General features: G+C 45.9%; 1 protein-coding gene across 3 annotated transcripts in view; it reads right to left on the reverse strand.

Annotated features, from left to right (window-relative positions):
• Window positions 1–13,139, reverse strand: part of LOC115175074 (pleckstrin homology domain-containing family G member 3) — a 26,407-nt gene extending 13,268 nt beyond the window's left edge. The window contains exons 1-12 of one of the 3 annotated variants that reach the window (XM_029734242.1): window positions 12,231–13,139; window positions 12,022–12,068; window positions 10,234–10,384; window positions 9,476–9,607; window positions 5,887–6,069; window positions 5,081–5,173; window positions 4,288–4,374; window positions 4,161–4,194; window positions 2,915–3,016; window positions 2,510–2,542; window positions 1,259–1,269; window positions 311–607 (exon numbers count right to left, since the gene is read on the reverse strand). In XM_029734242.1, the coding sequence (XP_029590102.1) occupies window positions 311–607; window positions 1,259–1,269; window positions 2,510–2,542; window positions 2,915–3,016; window positions 4,161–4,194; window positions 4,288–4,374; window positions 5,081–5,173; window positions 5,887–6,069; window positions 9,476–9,607; window positions 10,234–10,384; window positions 12,022–12,068; window positions 12,231–12,278 (1,218 nt within the window). In that variant the 5' untranslated portion in view covers window positions 12,279–13,139. Of the gene's footprint in view, window positions 1–223; window positions 608–1,258; window positions 1,270–2,509; window positions 2,543–2,914; window positions 3,017–4,160; window positions 4,195–4,287; window positions 4,375–5,080; window positions 5,174–5,886; window positions 6,070–9,475; window positions 9,608–10,233; window positions 10,385–12,021; window positions 12,069–12,230 lie in introns of all 3 variants that reach the window. The other 2 variants (XM_029734241.1, XM_029734243.1) reach the window with 2 other exon arrangements.
• Window positions 13,140–15,513: the final 2,374 nt, after the last annotated feature.

The raw sequence follows: 15,513 nt of genomic DNA on the forward strand, positions 1-15,513 counted from the left end.
AAGAGCATCTATACTTAGACGGAGCATCATTCATAAAAGTCAGTCGCCGTTTGCAGGATACGAATAGCATTGACAAGGGGTTATCCAAGACATTAGTAGGTTATGACTGACAAGACTCTGAGCTAGACTAGGGTGGACCAACGTGGCCAAGCTGGGGACTGGAGGGGATAGCTACAAAGCTTAGAAGAAGAAGGAAACCCGATGGTGGCAGCTAGAGCCTCACCGTTGTGACCCCCATGGAAAGCAAAGCCCTGGCTCTATAGTGCCAGCAGGAGATGGCGGCCAGCATGGAACTGGCAAAGTCCTCTACCTGGTCTTCCTCCATCAGAATATCATCCGAGTCACATTCCTCCTCCAGGGTCACCCTGCCCTTGTGGGACGCTGACCCTGTCCTCGGCTTCTCAATGTCACTGGGGCTTAGCCTCTCAAGAGAGTCCTTCCTAAGGCCCATATCCTCCTCCTCTTCTTCTTCCTCCTCCTCCTCCTCCTCCTCCACACTAGGCCTCTCAGCCTCGGACTCGCCTAGGCTCGAGCCTAGGGTGCTGACAGTAGTGGCTGCCTGAATGGAGCGCGGGTCGTCTGCTAGGGCCCCTTCGCTGTCTGCGTGCTGTAGCGTGAAGTCACACAGATCACACAATGCATTTTGTCTGACGAACCACCTCAAGGCCTATTCAGTAAAGCCTGTTGGGTATCTCCACACACTCAGCAAACACTCTGGATTGTGTGAAAACATGAGTCCTATAACAAAAATCGTCTCATACCCACATGTGGTGACATTATAGAGCTACAGTAAATCCCAGACAGAGCAACAGGATGGTTCCTATTAAGACCCCTAGGGTGCCTGGGAATAAGACACTGATTGCCAATTAACAAGACACATGCATTTCACATTGAGTTCAGAGTTCCCCCCCACCTTTGGATAAGACACTGCATGGAGTGAAAATTGAATAGAATTCTGTTAATTTGTTCTGAAATAATCATGAGAAAGCAACCATTGAGGGCAGTTCCAAAATATAACATTTCATTTCCTGAATTTAAGCCCACTAAATTAAATATGTCAATCTCCAGATGTACGTTTCCTCTCACTTAGGAAAAAGCCTTCCTATCTCTGATGTTAGCCATCTTTGAACGGCATGTTAACTGACATTATTAACCGTAAATTCCCCTCGGCTGGGCTTTGAGAGCAGAGATAAGTGCAGCATAATAGAGCACGTGTTTGTTATCAAGGACAATTTCAAATGGATCACTCTGGGCTTACCTTGAGGACGGCTGTAGGATCCGCACCGATAACAGGACAGGTGAACAAGAAGGGTAGAGAAATATTTAAAAATGCTTAATAAAAGGGACAAAGAGAAAAGTATTCAGTCAATTGTAATTAAACAAGCCTATGATAAGCCAAATGAAATGCACGCAATGACTATGATACCTCCCTGATAATGAAATTGAGTTCTTTTCTCCAATGAATTAGTCTAATCTCCTTAGACGAAACTTTGCCAAAGTATCATATGACTGACAGTTCCATATTGAGTTTGGAAAATGAATTAGTCAGTCTGCAATCCGACATCATTGTTTGCTTGGACTAAACCTAGCTCACTGTCACACCACAAAAGGTGCATGAGAAAATAAAATGGATAATGCTAATGAGTCAATCGAACGGGCGAGAGACACGGATCAGCTCTCCAAACCACATTTAACTACTAGAAAAGAGCTGGAGAGACACGGATCAGCTCTCCAAACCACATTTAACTACTAGAAAATAGCTGGAGAGACACGGATCAGCTCTCCAAACCACATTTAACTACTAGAAAAGAGCTGGAGAGACACGGATCAGCTCTCCAAACCACATTTAACTACTAGAAAAGAGCTGGAGAGACACGGATCAGCTCTCCAAACCACATTTAACTACTAGAAAAGAGCTGGAGAGACACGGATCAGCTCTCCAAACCACATTTAACTACTAGAAAAGAGCTGGAGAAACACTCGATGGAGCAACCAAGGGGCTTTTATGCTCTCATTTCAGAGGGAGAAGTAAAAGACCTTAGTTTTTGTTCTCCCCAAAACGAGGACAAAAGGGCTTTCCTTTTACTGCTACCCACAGTTCCTTTGAAGCACCTGCTGTGTGACGGTCCCTCATCACAGACTGGTGGAGCAGTGTCAATTTGTATAGTGCACAATGTCTTTATGTGACGTATTGTTTTATTACTGATGTAGACTATTGTTTTGTTGTGATGTGTTGTTTCAGTTTGGACCCCAGGAAGAGTAGTGGCTGCCTTGGCAGGAGGTAATGGGGATCCTAATAAAATACTAGACATAGAATCCACCATTTGTACCAGCATCATAGGAGATGTGCATTTCCTCAAGCTAACCCTTTCATATTTGGTTACCAACTGTGACGACTACACAGAGGAAGTAGGTTCTGAACAGTCACAAAAAGGTTCTCAGAGGTGTTTGTCATAATGGCTGATGATGACATATGAAATTGGCTGGGATGAAAGCCTTGTGTCCTTACCTTTGGTGTTCTTCAGAATCTGTTTGGTCGGTTCTGAGAGAGAGAAATAGACAATGAGCACATCTCAAAAGCAAGCCACTTCAGACAGTCCCCGCCTCATCACGATTCAAAACTGCATGGATGGTCATTGTCAAATCCTTTTCAGTGAGATACAATATTTGAGTTATGTAAATGTGGCACGTAAAGCCAAATCTGAATCCAGGCTAACAAAGCATGTAGAGTAACCGTTAGCTACGTGACTGACACACAATTTGAGCATTGGCCAAATCGGATCTAAATTTGAAAACACTAGAGTCATAATATGTCTCCCATATTATTTCCTTGTACTTTCACATACACAATAGTGAATGGGTTTGCACATCAAGAATAGATATTTGAGTTTCAGGACTAAAGATGGGTGTTTACCTGACTGCCGTCGCCCCTGACGACCTTCTCTGGGAAACTCGTCTGATTGGCAAGACATGGCCTTTTTCATTCTCTCTGGACTGTACCGGAACTTTGATGGGTCTTTTAGGCACAGAGACAAACGACATGGGTTAACAGACTTACAAATCACAAATCTTATAGTATAATGAATGACATCATGATCCAAGAAAAATAAATACAAAAATCTGGGAAAAAAATGTTCAACTGACACATGATGCTCAATCCACTTACTTTCCAATATTATTACAGTGTGGCTTTTGTATATAATTAATACATAGATTCATGTTCATTTATTCTGGTCAAGTACTAATGAAGAGGCCTTTAAGAGAAAGCAGTCTGAAATAATAAATACACAGCGACTGCCATTCCATCATTTCCATAACATTTATTAATAAATAACTTATCTATACTGAACAAAAACATAAAACGCAACATCTGAAGTGTTGGTCCCATGTTTCATGAGCTGAAATAATAGATCCCAGAAATGTTCCATATGTACAAAAAGCTTATTTCTCTAAAAAATTTTACATCCCTGTTAGAGAGCATTTCCCCCTTGCCAAGATAATCCATCCACCTGACAGGTGTGGCATATCAAGAATCTGATTATTACACAGGTGCACCTTGTGCTGGGGACAATAAAAGACAGCTCTAAAATATGCAGTTTTGTCACACAACACAATGCCACAGACTGTAGCAATGCAATGTCCACCAGAGCTGTTGCCAGATAATTTTATGTTAATGTATTTACCATAAACTGCCTCCAACATTGTTTTAGAGAATTTGCCAGTCTATGAGCTCCATATCCGACTTCTTCACCAGCGGGATCGTCTGAGACCAGCCACCCAGACAACTGATGAAACTGAGGAGTATTTATGTTTGTAATAAAGCCCTTTTGTGGAGAAAAACTAATTCTGATTGACTGGGCCTGGCCAACCCACTTGGGAGCCAGAACCACCCATGGCTGCGCCGGTGCACAGTCATGTGAAATCCATAGATTAGGGCCTAATGAATTGATTTCAATTGACCGATTTCCTTATATGAATTGTAACTCAGTAAAATCTTTGAAATTGTTGCATGCTGTGTTAATATTTTTGGTCAATATATTAAAAGCATCCCTCTCCGCCACTCCTAAATAAATCAACTTCATTCCGATGTTGCTTGGATATAAAAATATGCTGGATAGATGGGGCAGTAAAGTGCATTAATAATCACTACGAATACTCACAAATCGAGTCCATTTCTAAGATGGCCTCCTTTGCCTAATAAAAAGAAACACAAAATCAACCGTCAGCTATCCTCCCTAAGATTCCCCCCTTCCCTCTTTAATCACAGCAATAGCACCTCATGTGTACCTTCTGAGGGATGATGGCTTGATGGTTTTCTAGAATGATCCTTTTGATGTGATGGGCCCATAGTTTTCTCTCTTCCACAGTCTTGGCCTGAGGGTAAGAGAGTTGGAGAGGAGAGGAGGGGTGAGAGAGGGGGCAGGTAAGGTCCTATGCATTCCCACAGAGAATTCACTGCAGTAAGAAAAAACAAACACCAAAAACAAAGACAGTTTTATGGTTATGATAATGATGGCGTAATGATTATTTGTTTTGGCAAAAACCAAGCCAGTACACCAGTACACCTAAATTCTACAGGTGCAGGTTGTTATGAACAGCAGGGCTGTATTTCAATCTAGTCTACATTATCACACAACAGGAAGATTGCCTGCAAGGTGGGAGTTGACCTACTTTAAATATTCATACAGTTGTATTATCAGAATCAGCCATGAACACACACACATTTATATTACTATCCTTGTGGGGACCAAACAAATGATTCCCATAACCCTGACCCTTAAGTCTAAAATTGCCTTTTGTCCTTGTGGGGACAACCGAAATGTCCGCACTTGTTCGTTTTTTCCCTTACTTTACTATCTTTGTGAGGACATCTGGTCCCTTCAAGGATATAAAAACCAACCCTGCCCCCCCCCAACACAATACTGTAATCTGATTCACATGCTACACAGGGTTAACTATGGCATTCATGATTCTAAAAGTCCACTACTAATGTGTCTTAACGTTCTCCTACCATGTCTGAATTCCCATTAATTAGCCACTGTGGTACTGTGCGGTTGGTTGAGAGGTCTCCCTCACTCACCTGCACTGTGTGGGGCTGCTTGGGGTGCTTGTAGTGAGTGACGCTGAAGCTTAGAGAGTCCTTGGCACTCTCGATTAGCATGAGTGTGGAACACTGTAGCCAAACACGAGAGAAATGAAAAACGAGTGAAATATAGTTAAGAGAAAAGATTGGTCCACACTCAAATAGGGAAAATTAGATGTAATACTAAAGTATATTAATTAATTCGGTGTGTAGGGGACACTGATGAACACTTTGGTCTATCAAACCCAGTGTCACCAGAAAGATAGGAAAGACAAACGTGACATATCAGGAAGGTGGAAGAAAGTTAGAACGAGAGGAAAAAAACATTCATAAACCACAGAAAAGAATCGGGTCCGTCATTATCACTGACGCAGGAAAGGAGTAGATCAGTTCCAGTCCTACTATCTAATCTGTCATTCATCATCAGGAAAGAAAGGAAACGACGACAGGAAGCTAGTTTAGACTAATGGGACAAACCACAGATAAGCCAAAACACACTCAGCTCTGTTTTTCAATTGAATTAAAATTCAATACGTCTTCATTAATCCCCTTAGGGAGCATTGATAAGACATTATCAGAGCACAAGTGCAAATTTACATAAATCTCCAAATAATGAATATACAATAAATGCAACACAGAATACAATACATTACTTTTTGCCATTCAAACTGTAAGTGATTGGAATATAATGGAGACCTTTTTACAAAACAAAATCGGATTTGAAAACAGAGAAAGAAACCGCAGGACAACAGGGTTAACAAATCCTGACCCCCTAACCCTTGACCCCAGCAAGCAGCACTCACCGTGATGAGGGTCTTGAAGACGTAGTGCTCTCCTCGGCGCCTGGTGATGAGGAGCATGCGGTCGAAGAGGAAGAGTGTGCGCTCGTTCTTGGCCCGGTGGACCTTGAAGGTACCCTCCAGGACCAGTTCCCCGTACGTGGTCAGGTCCGGTCCTTTCCAGTTGATCAGCAACGACTGGACCTCCTGGACAAGCCAACACAGATGAGGTGATGAAAGAGCACCTATTTATTAAACACCCAACAGCAAAAGGCATCATAGGGTGAAAAAGGTAGCATTGTGGCACAAGCCATGTTAAGCAATTAATTTCCCCAAAATGCTCAAGGATGTTTCTTGAAGGTGTGCAATTATAGGGGTATTGAGTTTAGCCAAGTTGATGGGGGGTATTTTGGGGTTGTTGGGGGGTATTCTGGGTGTGTTTTTGTATTGTTGGGGTTAGTTTGGGGGTGTTTTTGCATTGTTGGGGTTAGTTTGGGGGTGTTTTTGTATTGTTGGGGGTATTTTGGGGATCGTTGGGGAGTATATTAGAGGGTATTTTGAGCAGTGAAGGCTCGTCAGAGGAGGAAGGGAATGACCATCACAGGCAAGCCAAAAATATCATCAAGGACAACAACCACGAGCCACTGCTTGTTCACCCCGCTATCATCCTGAAGGAGAGGTCAGTACATGTGCATCAAAGCTTCAAAGCTGGGACAGAGAGACTGAAAAACAGGCCATCAGACTTAAATAACCATCACTAGCCGGCTTCCACCTGGTTACGCACCGCACCCTGCACCTCAGAGCTTCTAAGGTGAAAAAAACTGCTTCCATCTCAAGGCCATCAGACTGTTAAACAGCCATCACTAACATAGAAAGGCTGCTGCCAACAGACTCAAATCTCTGGCTATTTAATAAAAGGTATCACTTGTCACTTTAAATGACGCCACTTTAATAATGTTTACATATCCTACATTACTCAACTCATATGTATATACTGTATTCTATACCATCTACTGCATCTTGCCTATGCCGTTCGGCCATCGCTCATCCATATATTGTTACGTCCATATTCATCCCTTTACATTTGTGTGTATAAGGTAGTTGTTGTGAATTTGTTAGATTACTTGTTAGATATTACTGTATTGTCGGAAATAGAAGCGCATGAATTTCGCTACACTCGCATTAACATCTGCTAACCATGTGTATGTGACCAATACCATTTGATTTGATAGAGGCTGCCGCCCTATATACATAGACTTGGAATCTTTGGACACTTTAATAATGCTTACATAATGCTTTACTCATCTCATACGTATATAGTGTATTCCATTCTACTGTATAGGTGCGGCAGGTAGGCTAATGGTTAGAGTGTTGGGTCAGTAACCGAAAGGTTGATGGATCAAATCCCCGAGCTGACAAGGTAAAAATCTGTCGTTCTGCCCCTGAACAAGGCAGTTAACCCACTGCTCCCAGCTAGGCCGTCATCGTAAATAAGAATTTGTTCTGACTCGCCTAGTTAAATAAAGGTAGAAAATAAAGAATTTGTCAATGCCACTCCGACATTGCTCAATCTAATATTTATTTGACTTTTAGATTTGTGTGTATTGTTGTGAATTACTACAGCACTGTTGGAGCTAGGAATTCAAGCATTTCACTGTACCCGCAATAACATCTGCTAAATATGTGTATGTGACCAATAACATTTGATTTTAAGCCACTCCTGCGTTGTCTTGGCTGTGTGCTTAGGGTCATTGTCCTGTTGGAAGGTGAACTTTTATCCCTGTCTGAGGTCCTGTGTGATCTGGAGCAGGTTTTCATCAAGGATCTCTTTGTACTTTGCTCTGTTCATCTTTTGCTTGATCCTGACTAGTCTCCCAGTCCCTGTCGCTGAAAAACATCCCCACAGCATGATGCTGCCACCACCATGCTTTACAATAGGGATGGTAAGGTTTCCTCAAAACGTGATGCTTGGCATTCAGACCAAAGAGTTCAATCTTGGTTTCATCATACCAGAGAATCTTGTTTCTCATGGTCTGAGAGTCCTTTAGCTGCCATTGGCAATCTCCAAGCGGGCTATCATGTGCCTTTTACTAACGTCTGGCCACTCTACCATAAAGGCCTGATTGGTGGAGTGCTGCAGAGATGGGAGAACCTTCCAAAAGGACAACCATCTCCACAGAGGAACTCTAGAGCTCTGTCAGAGTGACCATCAGGTTCTTGGTCACCTCCCTGAACAAGGCCCTTTTCCCCTGATTGCTCAGTTTGGCAGGGGGCAGCTCTAGGAAGAGTCTTGGTGGTTCCTAACTTCTTCCATTTAATAATGATGGAGGCTACTGTGTTCTTGGGGACCTTCAATGCTGCAGAATTGTTTTGGTACCCTTCCCCAGATCTGTGCCTCGACACAATCCTGTCTCGGAGCTCTACGGACAATTCCTTCGACCTCATGGCTTGGTTTTTGCTCTGACATGCACTGTCAACTGTGGCACCTTATATAGACAGGTGTGTGCCTTTCCAAATCATGTCCAATCAATTGAATTTACCACAGGTGGACTCCAATCAAGTTATAGAAACATCTCAAGGATGATCGATGGAAACAGGATGCACGGAGCTAAAAGTCGAGTCTCATAGCAAAGGGTCTGAATACTTATGTAAATAAGGTATTTTTTTTTTTTTTAATACATTTGCAAAAATGTCTAAAAACCTGTTTTTGTTTTGTCATTATGGGGTATTGTGTGTAGATTGTCGAAGACCTTTATTTATGGAATCCATTTTAGAATAAGGCTGTGACCTAACAAAATGTGAAAAAAGTCAAGGTTTCTGAATACTTTCCGAAGGCACAATAGTTTGGGGGTAATAGATCCTCCAAACAGAGTTAAATACATAATCAAGCCTAACTGCACATGATAAACAAATATATTCCAACAAGCTCTGACCAGTAAATAGCTGGCCCCATGAGAAATTAGCCTAAGAACACATTGTAGTCGCTGTTTATTTTTACACGGCCTTTGACGACAAGCTCCCATATATTGCCCTGCGAGCCCTACTCTGTGAGGGTCTCCCGGGGTTGGCTGTGCCATGTTGTCTCTGGTCAGAAATGTTGTACACTCAATCTAGTTTAACAAGAGAGGAGAACCATAGAGGGTTTGTAATTGATGTTCAGAACATTGGGATGTGTTCCAAATGGCAGCCTATTCCCTTTATAGTGCACTACTTTTGACCAGGACCCATAGGGGCCTCTGGTGAAAAAGTAATGCACTATGTAGGATATGATGTGCCATTTGGGACGGAGCCTCTTCACATGCACGGAGCTGACCTGCCTGAATGAAATGTAATAACAGCACAACATGAGACAGGATAGCGGCAGGTAGCCTAGTGGTTAGAGCGTTGGACTAGTAACCAAAAGGTTGCTCGATCGAAATCCCCGAGCTGACAAGGTAAAAATCTGTCGTTCTGCCCCTTAACAAGGCAGTTAACCCACTGTTCCTAGGCCGTCATTGAAAATAAGAATTTGTTCTTAACTGACTTGCCTAAGGATCAGACGTGTGTGTGTGTGTGTGTGTGTGTGTGTGTGTGTGTGTGCGCGCGCGTTTGCGTGAAGGAGGCGTCTGCTAACCTGCAGTCGAACGGCGTGCTCGTGTTTCCTCTTCATGTCATTGATGTACCAGGCCACGCCTGTCATGGTGTAGATGGCTTCCTCCACTACCTCATAGCCCTCCTCTTCTGGGTCAAAGTGCTTGGCTATCTCCTGCAGAAGGAACACAATAGTTAGTTAAACTAGTGCACTTCTCACAGACATGGCTCTTTAGGGAGAGTTGTTCTGTTTGTTCGAGTAAGAAGTTGAACCTACGTTGTCAATATATCGGAATCATTTCAAGCTGCTTTGGGGAACACGAGTTGGTCCCATCAAAAATGCATCCTTTCTTCCTCCCATCCTCAAGAGTAATTACTGATCTGACATGGATGGATAGGGGGAAATCTATGAAGTGGAAACCCATCCTTACACCTATCAATGTGTGTCAGATCAGTGATAACTTCAAGCGAGGGTAGGAAGGAAAGATGCATTTGTGCATTTTGAAAGTATTTGAACCAGGATGCTATGGCAGGGCATTCCTTGGGTGGTTAGTTGGAGCAACTGTGGTACTTGATGATCCTCTCAACCGGCTGTATTCCAATAGTATTAGTGCTGATCTAGGACCTGTCCAAATAATTGTATTAATTGTGATCTAAAAAGGCAAAACAGATCCTAGATCAGCACTCTTCTCTGAGACGCTTTGTGGATATTGGCCCTGATCTAGGATCAGGTCGCCCCCCTGTCCATATACATCTTATTCATTATGATCTAAAAAGGCAAAACTGATCCCATCTCTGTACCTGAAGCAATAGGTGGTACTTGAGGATCCTCTGTACAGGCTTGAGCAGGTAGGAGCCCAGGGGAAGGGAGCGTTTCAGAGAGGCCTGCCGCTCCCGGAACAACTTGGCCAAGGATTTGTTCCTCATGCAGTCTGTCAGAGCAGCCACAGAACTAGGTGGAAAAGAGGACCGGGTCAGTACTACAGAAACAGAACTAGGTGGAGAGAGAACCGGGTCAGTACTACAGAAACATAACTAGATGGAGAGAGAACCGGGTCAGTACTACAGAAACATAACTAGGTGGAGAGAGAACCGGGTCAGTACTACAGCAACAGAACTAGGTGGAGAGAGAACCGGGTCAGTACTACAGAAACAGAACTAGGTGGAGAGAGAACCGGGTCAGTACTACAGCAACAGAACTAGGTGGAGAGGACCGGGTCAGTACTACAGAAACAGAACTAGGTGGAGAGAGAACCGGGTCAGTACTACAGAAACAGAACTAGGTGGAGAGAGGACCGGGTCAGTACTACAGAAACAGAACTAGATGGAGAGAGAACCGGGTCAGTACTACAGAAACAGAACTAGGTGGAAAAGAGGACCGGGTCAGTACTACAGAAACAGAACTAGGTGGAGAGAGAACCGGGTCAGTACTACAGCAACAGAACTAGGTGGAGAGAGAACCGGGTCAGTACTACAGAAACAGAACTAGGTGGAGAGGACCGGGTCAGTACTACAGAAACAGAACTAGGTGGAGAGAGAACCGGGTCAGTACTACAGAAACAGAACTAGGTGGAGAGAGAACCGGGTCAGTACTACAGAAACAGAACTAGGTGGAGAGGACCGGGTCAGTACTACAGAAACAGAACTAGGTGGAGAGAGGACCGGGTCAGTACTACAGCAACAGAACTAGGTGGAGAGGACCGGGTCAGTACTACAGAAACAGAACTAGATGGAGAGAGAACCGGGTCAGTACTACAGAAACAGAACTAGGTGGAGAGGACCGGGTCAGTACTACAGAAACAGAACTAGGTGGAGAGAGGACCGGGTCAGTACTACAGAAACAGAACTAGGTGGAGAGAGAACCGGGTCAGTACTACAGAAACAGAACTAGGTGGAGAGAGAACCGGGTCAGTACTACAGAAACAGAACTAGGTGGAGAGAGAACCGGGTCAGTACTACAGAAACAGAACTAGGTGGAGAGGACCGGGTCAGTACTACAGAAACAGAGTCTAGAGGAAAGTATTGGACAATGATTGAATAATTACAACACTTAGTTTTGTGAATGGATGAAGCTGGTGCACACTTATCTCTAGTACAATTCAATGTTTGTGTCATATGTTCCACCAATTGCCCATTTCAATATGAACCGTTCCTTTGTATTTGTTGCTCACCCATTTAATTTGAGAAAATTGACTACAATTTGTACATATCTCTGGAGTGGGTTGAAAACACAACTTGTAGGTGTGTAGGATGCACAGGAGGTTGGTAGCACCTTAATTGGGAGGACGGGCTCGTTGGAACGACTGGAGCAGAATGTATCAGACATGGTTTCCAGGTGTTTGATGCCATTCCATTTGCTCTGTTACAGCAGTTATGAGCCGGTCAACCCAATTTTTCCGTAGAACTCCTTTTGTTTGTGTAACAGCACAGCAAACAGAGTATACTCTCCACCACTTGGTGTCAGTAGCAGACATCCCCCCATATCTCTTCCACAGTTTTCTTCACATGCTCAGTCTGTTTCTGTGAACAGTTGAGCCAGTAAGAGCTGCACATGCCAGGTACACTGGCCAGCTAAGAGAGTTCACTTACTTTGGGTAGTTGGTACAGTACTGTGTATAGATCTCAAAATACTCTCTCTGAAAGAAAAAAATATATACGTTACATAGTCTCAATATTGCTCGAAAGGGAGTGTTAATCCACCAATAATGATGACGAGTTATTGGTTTCGAGCACTGGACGAAACTCTTCAGCAGGGCAGTGAATCATACATAGCATAATAGGACTGGAATTGCACTAACCTTCATGACGAAGCACCTAGCAATGGCAACAGGGTCGTTGTCACACATATCTAAGGACTGCAACAGTTCACTGCAACACAGAGGTCAGAGATCAAAGGTGAGGCCTGGTTAGATTGAGATCAAATGGCAAATTATACAGGTATGACTTTTGCAAATATATTGCAGATATCGTAGTGCTGTACATTTCAATCACACTCATAACATACAAACCAAAGCAGCATTTACTTCAGGCTTTTGTCGACAACTCCCTGAAATGCTACATTTCATAATCGATACTAGAAAAAGAGATTAAATATTGTTTTGTGTCCATCTCGTCTTCAGGCCCAAAGTTGTTTGCTTTGGGGCATCGGGAGCCATGATCACAGGGGAAACGGGCAGAAAGACAATCTTCCAGCGTTTGTAGTCCGAATCACACTGGATTCAAACCCAGACCGCACGCCATGCCCTACCACACGAGAGACACAGTAAACCCAGACGGCACGCCCCATCACACCATGCCCTACCACACGAGAGACACATCAAACCCAGACCACACGCCCCATCACACCATGCCCTACCACACGAGAGACACAGCAAACCCAGACCACACGCCCATCACACCATGCCCTACCCCACGAGAGACACAGCAAACCCAGACCACACGCCCATCACACCATGCCCTACCCCACGAGAGACACAGCAAACCCAGACTGCACGCCACACGCCATGCCCTACCACACAAGAGACACAGCAAACCCAGACCACACGCCACATCACACCATGCCCTACCACACGAGAGACACAGCAAACCCAGACCACACGCCACATCACACCATGCCCTACCACACGAGAGACACAGCAAACCCAGACCGCACGCCACAGCACGCCATGCCCTACCACACGAGAGACACAGCAAACCCAGACCGCACGCCACAGCACACCATGCCCTACCACACGAGAGACACAGCAAACCCAGACCGCACGCCACAGCACACCATGCCCTACCCCACGAGAGAGACAGCAAACCCAGACCACACGCCACATCACGCAATGCCCTACCCCACGAGAGACACAGCAAACCCAGACTGCACGCCACACGCAATGCCCTACCCCACGAGAGACACAGCAAACCCAGACTGCACGCCACACGCCATGCCCTACCACACGAGAGACACAGCAAACCCAGACCGCACGCCACAGCACACCATGCCCTACCCCACGAGAGAGACAGCAAACTCAGACCACACGCCACATCACGTAATGCCCTACCCCACGAGAGACACAGCAAACCCAGACTGCACGCCACACGCCATGCCCTACCACACGAGAGACACAGCAAACCCAGACCGCACGCCACAGCACACCATGCCCTACCACACGAGAGAGACAGCAAACCCAGACCACACGCCACATCACGCAATGCCCTACCCCACGAGAGACACAGCAAACCCAGACTGCACGCCACACGCCATGCCCTACCACACGAGAGACACAGCAAACCCAGACCGCACGCCACAGCACACCATGCCCTACCACACGAGAGACACAGCAAACCCAGACCGCACGCCACAGCACACCATGCCCTACCACACGAGAGAGACAGCAAACTCAGACCACACGCCACATCACGCAATGCCCTACCCCACGAGAGACACAGCAAACCCAGACTGCACGCCACACGCCATGCCCTACCACACGAGAGACACAGCAAACCCAGACCGCACGCCACAGCACACCATGCCCTACCACACGAGAGACACAGCAAACCCAGACCACACGCCACATCACACCATGCCCTACCACACGAGAGACACAGCAAACCCAGACCGCACGCCACAGCACGCCATGCCCTACCACACGAGAGACACAGCAAACCCAGACCGCACGCCACAGCACACCATGCCCTACCACACGAGAGACACAGCAAACCCAGACCGCACGCCACAGCACACCATGCCCTACCCCACGAGAGAGACAGCAAACCCAGACCACACGCCACATCACGCAATGCCCTACCCCACGAGAGACACAGCAAACCCAGACTGCACGCCACACGCCATGCCCTACCACACGAGAGACACAGCAAACCCAGACCGCACGCCACAGCACACCATGCCCTACCACACGAGAGAGACAGCAAACTCAGACCACACGCCACATCACGCAATGCCCTACCCCACGAGAGACACAGCAAACCCAGACTGCACGCCACACGCCATGCCCTACCACACGAGAGACACAGCAAACCCAGACCGCACGCCACAGCACACCATGCCCTACCACACGAGAGAGACAGCAAACTCAGACCACACGCCACATCACGCAATGCCCTACCCCACGAGAGACACAGCAAACCCAGACTGCACGCCACACGCCATGCCCTACCACACGAGAGACACAGCAAACCCAGACCGCACGCCACAGCAGGCCATGCCCTCAGTGCTAGCTTGCATTTTGTCAGCCACTTCAAATGGGCAAACCAAAACTTACCATCCACAACCACTGGAGTAGCAAAAACAGTCCCCCGGTAAGACTAAACAATCAAGGGACGACAACAGACAGACGTGTCAGTTTGGTAAACAGCTTCCGAGGCCTCTGTCTTCAACGTCTTTGGTCTCACGGAGTTTAGCCATATAGCAGCCAGGAATGCATGAGTTATTTAGGACAGGGTTTTAATTACAGGGCAGACTGGTAGAGGCAGTATAAGGAAATGGAAAGACTGATATAAGGACAAGAGTTGGGGAAAAAATGGAAGTTAGACGAGGTGAAGAGAGAGGGAGAGAGAGAGAAGCGTGGCTGAAGAGAGAGAGAGAGAGAGAGAGAGAGAGAGAGAGAAGAGTGGCTGAAGAGAGAGAGAGAGAGAGAGAGAAGCGTGGCTGAAGAGAGAGAGAGAGAAGCGTGGCTGAAGAGAGAGAGAGAGAGAGAGAGAGAGAGAAGCGTGGCTGAAGAGAGAGGGAGAGAGAGAGAAGCGTGGCTGAAGAGAGAGGGAGAGAGAGAGAGAAGCGTGGCTGAAGAGAGAGAGAGAGAGAGAGAGAGAGAGAGAGAGAGAGAGAGAGAAGCGTGGCTGAAAAGAGAGGGAGAGAAGCGTGGCTGAAGAGAGAGAGAAGCGTGGCTGAAGAGAGAGAGAGAGAGAGAGAGAGAGAGAGAGAGAGAGAGAGAGAGAGAGAGAGAGAAGCGTGGCTGAGAGAGAGAGAGAGAGAGAGAGAGAGAGAGAGAGAGGAAGGCGTGGCTGAAGAGAGAGAGAGAAAAGCGTGGCTGAAGAGAGAGAGAGAGCGAGATAGAGCGAAGAAGCGTGCTGAAGAGA

This window comes from Salmo trutta, chromosome 35 (genome assembly GCF_901001165.1).
Source record: "Salmo trutta chromosome 35, fSalTru1.1, whole genome shotgun sequence".
Lineage (NCBI taxonomy): Eukaryota > Metazoa > Chordata > Actinopteri > Salmoniformes > Salmonidae > Salmo > Salmo trutta.